At 41.0% G+C, this 10,805-nt stretch overlaps 1 protein-coding gene across 1 annotated transcript; it reads right to left on the bottom strand.

The window, feature by feature from the left end:
* LOC109212753 (photosystem I reaction center subunit III, chloroplastic-like) lies at nt 8,466–10,511 on the bottom strand. Its single transcript, XM_019376428.1, has 2 exons — nt 10,060–10,511; nt 8,466–8,907 (listed from the first exon to the last, which is right to left on the bottom strand). Exons 1-2 carry the CDS (start codon nt 10,416–10,418, stop codon nt 8,598–8,600), a joined length of 669 nt encoding a protein of 222 aa, XP_019231973.1. The 5' UTR covers nt 10,419–10,511; the 3' UTR covers nt 8,466–8,597.

Here is a 10,805-nt window from a genome sequence, read left to right as displayed (position 1 = left end):
ACAACCCCAATGTCCTTGGGAAATTCCAGGAGCAAAAAGGATGGAAATGGTTCACCAACAACGTCCTAGATGCAAATGAGTACCCGATCAAGGAGTTCTATGCAAATGTTGCTCACATCAAACAGGGAACTAAGGTGACCAAAGTCCGCAATATGAAAATCTGTTTTGATTCCTGTACACTAAATTCATATGTGGGGTTTGAAGAAGTGGAGGCAGTGCACTATTTGGAGAAGATGGCTATGGGTGATGCACCTCGCCCATGGCTAGCTGAGATTCTGGCAATCCCAGGGTCAACACCTCCGTGGCTCACAACAGGGGCTCCAATTGTCCGGGCCACCCTAAACTTTGAAGCAAAAGGGTGGAAAACGTTCTTGTGTAGCTGCATTGACCCATGCCTCAATGAAAACATGCTCCCACTTCCTCGTGTAGTCATGGTGGCTTCAATTATGGCTGGGTATCCGATAAATATTGGTGCCATCATGTCCACTAACATCACTTTAGTTGTCCAGAAGGGTGAGAAATCCTATCCGTACCCGAACTTCCTCACAAAATACTTCAAGGATCAAGGGGTGGAGCCGAAGCATTATAACACCGAGGTAAAGGCCAAGAAGCCTTTCTCAAGGTACCACCTCCAAGGATCTGACAGCCTGAAGTTCAAGGGTAAAGTTAATACCTCAGCTGGCCAGTCTGAGGAGCTAGCAGTAGTAGTTACTAATTCAGCTCCCGAGCCTTCTACGACAGCCGGTACTTCCACCGGGACAGCAGCCATGCCACCTTCAGCCTCCGGACCACCTGCTTCTGCTAGATTATCAGTGCCACTACCAGTGCCAGCCTCTTCTATTTATCCTCAGACTACGCTGCGAGTCTCCCAAACATTGGCGAGTCTCAACAACTAGATGCAGACAGCTACTACAAAGCTGACTGATATATCCAGTGTTGTTGCAGCACAGTCCTTAGCCCCACCAGCCCCAGCAGAGCAAGAAGTACCTCCGTCAGTGGAGGAAACATTTCCACTTATTCACATCCTCACTCGAATAAAACAAAAGCCTTCGAACTTACAACCACTACCCCAAACATCTTTCTATTACACCCTGCCCAACATCGTCACGAGTAAGCCCGCATTGATATCAGAAAAACAACATTGATTGGTTGAAGTATGCTTCGATTATCTTCTAGCTCGTTAACAAGAGAGAGATTGTCATCGGAGAATAAATCAAATGACGAAGGTACAAGGGATTCCCAGCATCTCGTAGAAAAGGAGTATGTAATGTAGATTTTGAAGAAAAGTATAAATAAGACAAAGGAGTTTTCAGAATTTCATTTTTTTTATCATAAATAATCGCCAACAAGAATTTGGTTCTTTTACGAACTTGATGCTGACAAATCTGCGAATCTAGAAATTCAAAGATTATGGCTGACTAGAAGACTATTATGGCTAAAGTGGTGGCACAAGGGAAAGTGATTGAGGATTTGGGAAAACAGCTCAAGAAGATACGGATGTCTCAAGCATCAAAGAAGTTGGTGGATAAGCTAAGAAAAGAGATTGAAAAGATTACATTTATCGGTGATCTACCATTGGACCTGCTCATGGAGTCAGCAGCCCCAGCAGTACCTGAGGCACCAGAGGCAGCAGCCGGCCAGTCTGTGGAGCCATATGCGACTGCCTACACCGCTGAGGAGGTGATCCAGATGCTCAGCAACACTGTTGTCCCTCAGCCAGGGGATGATGAGATACAGCTTGAGACCGAGGGTGCTAATGATCCTATGCAGATTGAGATCACATAGGGAGTTGTCTTTACTCTCTACTCTTTCCCTGTTCTTATTTTTGTTAAGCATTGAGGACAATGCTTATCTTCATTTGGGGGTAGTCTATTTTGAGTATTTAACTTTGACATTTGACATTTGGACTGTAATAACTCTGATACTATTTTTCTTTCATCTTTATTTTCCTTTGGTAGGTATATATTCTCCCCATTTGATGTATATATTCATTTCCCTTATGTATATATTCATTTGATTTCAGTTTGTATATTCATTTATCTCGCTTTCCATAGTTTATTTCATGGCTTCTTTAGTTTGCTTTTCCTTAGTAGTATAACTTCTTATTTACTTTAGTAGCTTCTTTTTAATTTGCCAGCTTCTTTCTACGTTTTGAGTGAACAATAAGCCTTTGGTTTTCTTAATGCCACAGTTCTTTCCAAAGGTGGATTATGTGTGAACCGGGTGGTTCTTCCCAACGATGGATGGCGTGACAACCTTCTTAAGGGATTGAGTCCGTTTCTTTTATGTTTTGACAAATATAGTAGTAATGAATAAAAGGGCTCTCAAGCAAGCTTCACTTGGTACCAACACATTTACCTATGATCGTATGGTTAAAAATAAGTTGTTGGAAGAAAATAGCTTTAGTTGTGACCCTTTTGACTCTTGTGTTGACTTAAGCAGTCATCGAGTTGTTCAATTCAAGCCATTTGTGATTCACAATCTTAGCTAGGGTTGTTGTGGGCCCTCGACTCTGTTCTCTTTAGCAATCCAGAAGCGTGAAAGGTGAGATGTTTAGTTACAAGTCCAAGTACCCGTGCTAATGGTCTAGAACTTGCCCCGAATGTTTGTCTAGGTGAAATTCTAAGTCTAGCTTGGCTTGAGAAATGATTGTAGGCTCTCCTTGATCCAAATTGAAATTTGAAATCTTCCATAACCTACCAATGTGATATACCTAGTCAACCCCTTTGAGCCGAAGCCCTTTTTCTTTCAATAACCACGTTAATAGCCTTTATGCGTTTTATAATGATCCTCTCTTGGCACCCCGATCTTTCCTTAGCAATCTTGAGAAACAATTGGCAAAAACGTAAGTTTGGGGGAGAGACGAGGAGTTTGGAAGTGATAAAAGGTACAAAGAATAGAAAGAAATGAAGAAAAGGGAAGGCAAAGAAAAGAAATAAAGAACAAAAAGAAAAAGGCCAAAAAGAAAGTGAATAAAGTGAAAAATTGAAGGGAATTCAAAAGAAAATAAGGAGAAAGGCAGAAGTGAATAGAAAGGAGAATGAATGTCATGATCAAGAAAGATTGACGTTATGTCTCTCTAGATCCCTCGAGGAAGAAGAAAATGACTCAAAGAGTCGAGAAAATATGAGCCGAAAAGAGAAAATGGAGTGCTTAAGGAAAGATGAAACTATTCTATTCCAACAAGTCCTACCTTGATCTAAAAGCCTTCATTACATCCCGCAGAAGCCCTACATGATTCCAAGTTGAGTGAGCTTACATTAGCGGTAAGTTACATAAGGGGCAAGCTTATGGTACTTAAAGCCGGACTTGTGATGTTCTTTTGAAAGAGATGAGCGAACTTTTCACAATCCTTGCTTCGAGTGTCATAGTCTAAAATGAGATTTGCTAATGGAGAGTACAGGAGGGAGAGTTTGGGATCCACAATGACCTACATGAAAGAGCAAGCTTCCTTGATGAATAGAGTCAACTCTTGATGCTCTAGTGTCACACTAGAACTATTGTACTCAAAAAGTCAAATCATTGCGTTGTTGATAATTCATATGTGTTGTGGGTAATTATTGGTCCCAATTGATGCCTGATTGATTTAACTTAGGCCAGCTGAAATATCCCTTTTCTAGTGGAGGTGGGAATTGCCTTATTTGCTTGAGGACAAGCAATAACTTAAGTTTGGGGGAGTTGATAAGTAGGAATTTTGACCGCTTATTTGCTCTTTTTTTACTTGCGTTTTAGCTCAAAAATGTTTAAAGGTATCCCGAAAACTATCAAAATATGCTTACTTGCAGGAATATTGGGAAACGATCCAAAAAAGTCAATATCAATTCATAAAGGAGTCAAAAGTGAACAAGAACCAAAACAGGGCAAAAAGGGCAACAGTGCGTACCACACAATTCTAGTGCGGCCACAGAGGATAGATTCAGATAGTAGAATTTGGGCCAGCTAAAGGCATGCGGACCGCACCAAAATTGTGCGTCCATAGGAGGTCAAGTGCGGCCGCAGTCATTATTATGCAGTCCGCAGGTTTGAAGAATAAGAGAGTTGTTTCAAGTCCAAAAAGCAGAAGAGTGCGGACCGCATCACTTTTGTGCGGCCGCACCTTTTTTATGCGGACCGTAGAAGCCCTGAAGTTCCAAGGCCTAATTCCCAAGACTGTGGACCGCACGATAATTGTGTAGCCGCAGAAGCCCATTGTGCAGACCGCACCAGAATTATGCGGCCGCACAACCTTCGCAAGGGCATTTTTGTCAGATATTTTCAGCTTAGTATAAATAGAACTTTTTGTCATTTTTAGGGGAGGTTCAGTTTGCAGAGGTGCACCTAAGCCATTTTCTTAACCTTTTTGAGTAATTTTGTACTAGATTAACTTTAAAACATTAGATTTTCTTGATCCAATAAATTATTATGCATTCTATCTTAATTTCTTCTTGTATTTCTTTATTTTTCATGAGTAGCTAAATCTTTAGCTAGGGTTGTGGCTCAACCCTAGTGTGGGTACTTATGGGTATTTAATTTAGGGCTTGTTTGTGATTGGGTTAGTGATATTTAGCCTTGTTTATGCTTGAATTCTAGAATTAATGGTTGCAAACATTAATTCATGCCTTTTTGACCTAGTCTTTACTTGAGAAAGAGAGACTAAGTCTAGGAAAACTTAGCTAGCAAGGAATTGGGGTGAACTCAAGAAATTGATAGCCCCAATTAAAGGGTCAAACCTAGAGATAGTAATACCCGACTTGAGCATATATAACTTGATTTGTGCAATACCCATTTGGACTTGAGAAAGTCAAATTGGGCAAAATCACTCAAACTACCGAGAGGTATAGAGTGGGAAATTTTGTGTGATTGCTATATTACGACCCCGACTAATCAAACCTACCCTAGATTTTACAACCCGTTAGGTAACCACCTAGGTGGAAGTCACGACCCTAGATCCTTTATCATTTGAAAAACAACCAAAACCAAAAATATTGTCTTCTAGTTTATTACTTGAAATCAATAGCTCAAAGTAAATAGAAACAACCAACAAGAATGTGGAAGTGCAAATTGAGGCGCATTATACAATTGCACTAGGTGTATACCTAATCCCATTTCTAAATACCTGAGGATTCGACCCCGACTCGTGTTGGGATTTATTATTGCTTCGACAGCCTCACTACCGATACTTGTGGTGTGAGTTTGGGCGAGATTCGTATGCTCATCCTGAGACATTACTAAATCGGCCTAAAGCTTCTCACTAAGAAGCTCGTAGGTGTCATTTTTCTAAGTGAGGTCCCGAACCTCGGCCTTGTGGTGAGTTAATTCCTCCCGGTATCGAAGGAAAGCCTCATTATGCAATACCGAATCCTACAAACACGAAGAAAGATATTAGGATTATTTACAACTTCAAGTTAAAATAAATAATAGAGTAACCCTCAAAATTAATCGATTTAGAGCGTGTTGGGCCTCATGAAATAGACAAGGCACTCCCATCGCATTCATCACGACTTGGTCTTCCTCGGTCACAAAGCATCTAAGGTAGATAGCAACCCCCACGGGGGCAGAAAAACCCCGAGCATCCTCTGGGACAAATAAAGTTATCGACCGCCTGTGGTCGGGGTTAACACTTGGGGCCAAGAATCGATCTACCAGTTTCGGGCTCGATAAAGACCCAGTGGCACCCAATGACGGCACCTTCCTTGGCGCCGGAAGGTCACTAAGCTCGATAACGTCTTCCGAAGCTGCGGAATCGAACCCGTCCAAGAAGTCATGGATATCAGTTTCCCCCTGAGGCCCCTTGTAAGAATGACTTTCTAACATACCGGCCTAACGAATCATGCTGTCCGAAATTTGAGGGGACCCGCTGATGTCGTTCGCTCAAATCTCGTCTCTCGGGGCATTTTTCGCTACTAAAAAAGCAACGGCCCTGGCCTCTCTCTCGACCCCCCTAGCTTGGGGCAGAATGGTCTCAACTCCTTCTGACTCGGAAGCTTCAGCCGGAGCTCTCTCATCGACCTCCTCGTGTCGGGATGGTTCAACTTCGGCACCTGCTAGTTCGGGAACTTCTTGTACCATGACACCAGCCTGCACTCGTGCCACCAGCTTGGATTTATCTTCCTCTTCTTCAACTTTGAACTCATCACTTAGTCGATGGAGTGAGTCCAAGGATAGAACGCCGATGCTTCTCGTGGGCTTGCACGACCTTTTCGCCAGTTTCTTCTTTTCCGAGTTCGGGGAACTCGGAGCCCCTTTCCTTTTCTTCTCTTTGGCCTGCTTTGGAGTAGGTGGTTGGGGAAGGAATTCTTCGTCACCAGATGGGGGCCTCATTGCAACATCCTTCCCGAGGCCTACAAAGGAAAAAAGAAGAGTAAGCTCGAGAAGAAGCCCGAACGATAACCGTTCTAAGAAAGAAACTTACCATGATTGCGGGCCTCCGATCGCCCCTTCGATAACCCCATCCAAGCACGCTTGGAGTATGGTCTCTGTGACACTAGACCCTCGACCCATTGCTTGAGTTCAGAAACTACGTCCGGCACCTGGGCCACAGCTGCAACACCAAGAACATCGATAAGGAAGAAGATAAAGGGAAGAATAACAAGATTAAACATTCAAAGCGAAGTACTACTTACGATTTGTGTTCCATTTCTCAGGAAATGACATGTCTTCAGCGGGGATCAGGTCCGAAGTCTTTATTCGAGCAAATCGGCCTATCCAACCCCGGTACCGAGCCTCGTCTATACCCGAGAATAGGGCCTTGCTAGCCCGGCGAGAAAGCTTGATCAGCACTCCTCGATAGAGTCGGGGACTGTAAAGGCGCATAAGGTGATCGGGGGTGTCGATTTTTCTTATGAAAAATCGAAGGAGAATACTATTCTCAATAAGGAAGGACGAATCTGGCCGATGGTCAAGTCGTACCTCTTGCAGAAGGCGACGATGATAGGGTCTAAGGGACCCAACGTGAAAGGGTAAGCGTAAACACTTAGAAAACCCTCCACGTAGGTAGTAATCGATTCCTCGGGCGAAGGTACCACCACATGCTTGTCGCCCCAGTTGCAATCCTCCTTAACCTTGGTAAGGAGATCATCGGTAATTGTGCATATGTACATCGCGACCGATTTGTATCCACCCAGTACCATGGAGGTCTGTTTTTGTCTTGAAATCAACAACAGTAGGGAACCCTGCCGGAATGAAATCCTCAAGGGGATATTCCGTCGTAGCTCCGTCGTTGGCGGGCCGTGATGAAGAGGCAGTTTCCTTTTGCGGTAGAGATTTAGAAGTTTTTTCCATTGTAGAGCAGAAGAAAAGGGAATTAGGATGGTATATGGTTTGCTAAATGTTCAAGAAATTTGGGTGCAAGAATTGCAAAGCAAAGAGATTTATGAAGAGAAGCAAAAATGGGAGAAGCTTTGAACGTAAAGTTTGAATAGAGGAGGGTTATAGTACTTATAGCATGCAGGTAATGGTTCAGAATTCATGGTGGCTGACTAGCAACTGACAAGCATTTAATGCCTTGGTAACTGGACTGACGGGACGTTTCGAGTTGTTGCTTACATCATGATCGGGTGTGTCAGTGACGTTCGTTGCTTACGTCATGGCCCATCGAGACAGAGCTCGGAAGTTCATATCATTTCTCGTCATATTCTCTTCGAGAAACAGGGGGACTATCTATATACGGTCAAAATCGGGCTTGCCCTTTGTATGACTAATCGAGACTGGGACATGATAGGTCAAGGATCAACCTCGTGCTATATCGAACCATGGTGCAAAGTTAGATCGTCGAGCTCGTGACCCAGAGACCGATCAAGATCGAGACCGCCCAAGATCGAGACCAAGCAAGATAGAGATCGAGCAAGATCGAGGGAAGCTTATCGAGCCTGATAACGGAAAGATGATATATCCGCAATCGGGCGAGGATCACGGCGGGAATCCCGGCACGTATCAAGAAGAGGCCGATTAATTAGCTAATCATGAGATTTCTTACCTCATATAAAATTGAATCAAGAGTAGGACTCCCCTACTATATAAAGGGGGTGTGATCATTTGTAAAAACACATCATATTGACGTAATACAAAGCAATATACTGTCATTTTCTAGCTTTCTTATCTTGTTACTCTATTCATAAGTCAGTTGAAACTTCTTTTGGTTCAAGGATGACTGAACTCGAGGGCCAAAGGCTATTTAATCTGTGTGGTTTGTGTTTATTCTTTTATCGTCAATTTCAATATTGATTTATTCTTCTTAATTTGTACCAAGTTATATGACGTATCCTTAAACCACGTATAAATTAAATTGTTATCCGAGTTTAGGGTAAACACTACTATAATAGGTAAATTATCCTCTTTTCTTATTCAGTTACCGTCTACTATTTATAATAAAAAATTTATTAGTAATTTTTTTAGTTTAAAACTAAGCCTATGGGTTTTCATAAGTAACCTAATTTTGTAAATAATATTTGCTTACAGTATTAGGGTATAAAATTTAAAGTCTTTTCTGGTCACAGCAAAATCTAATATTCCCATATATAGTCTTTGCACATTTATGTGGATACAATATAATAGCGCAAGCAAAATGAAGATATACTTAATTTGTTATACAAGAAGAATTGATGACAAGTTGAATAAAATTAGAAGTTGGGGTCAGTGAGTTCTCCATTCAAGTACTCTCTGTAAGCAGCAACAGGCCAACTGAAGCCTCTCCAGATGAGCTTATTAGCCAAAGGAACATCAATGATGATTTCTTTCATAGTTGGTTTCTTCTCATCTCTTACAGCAATCAAGTAACTCCTTCCAACCCATCCAATCCAACCAGCAATGTACAAGAAGAGTATCCCTGGTGTTATGAACTCTCCCCAGTGCCTTTGGTCTCCACTCACTATCAAATGTGGCAATCCATCTGATCCACACAACAATCCTTGCTTCCCATAGTTGTCAAACCTGCACTTCCCAAAATATTTCTGTCAATTTCTACCTTTTAAACTTTGAGATAGAGATAAATAACGCATGTATTCAGATTGTGCAAGTATTTCTTATGCAGTCACTTCAAAGAACTTAAACTAATAGATACTCTAAATAGTATGGCTCAAATTTAAGCCCTTAAACAAATACTACCCCCTCACCAAAAATCCATTAACAAATTACAACTACACACACTCTGCCATTCATATGGATATACTGGCCTTTTACAATGGTCTAGGGCTGGCACTTGGTCACAACTTAGTTCCACTTATTGTGGAAACTGATTCACAAGTATTGATTCAACTATTATCGTCCAATAATCTAGCTTTCTCACACATGTTAATAGATTGCAGGCAACTAATGGAGAAGCTGGGCAGCCCACAGGTGTGCCACATCTTTAGAGAAGCTAATGCTGCAGCAAATAAACTGGCCTGCTATGAGAAAGACAGAGATCCAGCAATGGAAAAAAACGTTTTGGTTTTGTATATCCACCCCTTTTATCCTTAATGAACTAAAGGAAGACCTCTATGGAACTCGGACTATACGTTCCGTTACCATCATGTAATAAGTATATTAAATGATTACCAAAAATAATAGAGAACTAGTTTCAAAATTTGAGTTAATTATAGCGAGATAATAACTCAATGAGGTCTAGGATAACAAAAAAAAAATGACACTAGTAAATGAAAATTTACACTTTATGCAATTTAACATGATATAGCTTTATAATTGTCTATGAACTTTTGGGTAACTTCATAGTATAAGAATATTTCTTACGCTTTTCGAAATTTAGCATGATCATATACAATTTGAGGACAACTTAGATAGCAAAAAATATAAGACAAGTAAGGAAAAAAATGTATATGAACCTATTTACTTTATGGTCCGTTCCAAAACGAAGGACTCATTTCAAAATTTGGAAACAGTTTAGCTTAAACTTCCAATTCTAACCTTAACGAGAAGCTTTTACAACCACACAAATAATCTATATTCATTTTTGACTTGTTTAGGATCACAAATTCCAAAACTATTCATTTTCTTTTAAAACTCTGCCCAGTCAAATATATTCACATAAATTGGAATGGAGCGAGTACATTACTAAGTGAAAAAATAAATAAAAAGAATACAAACCTGCGTTTGGTTTTCTCAACGGTGGCTTTGATAGCAAGGGCAGGAGCACTGTCAGGTGCATACAGCTTCAATGAACTCTCAAGCTTCTTGATCTGTTGTTTCTCACGCTTAGCAAATTGCTTAGACTCCTTGCATGGGGTGAGCCCAGAGATATCAGCAGAAGCTGGTAGCACTGGAACTGACAACAGAACTGAAGACAAAGCAAGTGCAGCAGAAAATGCCTTTAAATTACAAGATGATTGCTCATCAGCTGAAGAAGAAGAAGAGCAAACAATGGTCGCAAATCTTGGTTTCTTTGTAAACTGTGAGCTAACTGTAGAAATGGGCTTTGACAGATTTGTGGGAATTGTGAGAGACATTTTTGTTTTTTTGCCCTTTTCTTGAAACTAGTCTGTTCTTGAAGATGGCAGAAGAACAGAGTATAGAGAATGTGGAGAGAGTGTTTTTAGATTTTGTTGGGAGGAATGAATGGTGGGTGGAAGATTAAGAGGATAAGGTGTAGGGCAGGGGGAAGATGGGAAGCTGAGTTGGAGACTTGTGATTTGGCATTTGAATTTGATTTGTGTGTTTTCAGGATTCTGATCTGCAATTTTGTCTATCGGAATGTGGCGAGCACATACAATGGGATAACAGATATACACACCCCCCTTTTTCCTGTTGCTTCCAGATTCTAAGTATTTTTATATGGTATATGTATCTTTCATACACAAATTTATTACTAATCATGATAAATTAATATATGTATT

The sequence above is a fragment of the Nicotiana attenuata genome, chromosome 2 (genome assembly GCF_001879085.1).
Source record: "Nicotiana attenuata strain UT chromosome 2, NIATTr2, whole genome shotgun sequence".
Classification (NCBI taxonomy): Eukaryota; Viridiplantae; Streptophyta; class Magnoliopsida; order Solanales; family Solanaceae; genus Nicotiana; species Nicotiana attenuata.
Note: the sequence above shows the minus strand (reverse complement) of the source record. Positions and strands in the feature narration are given on the sequence as shown.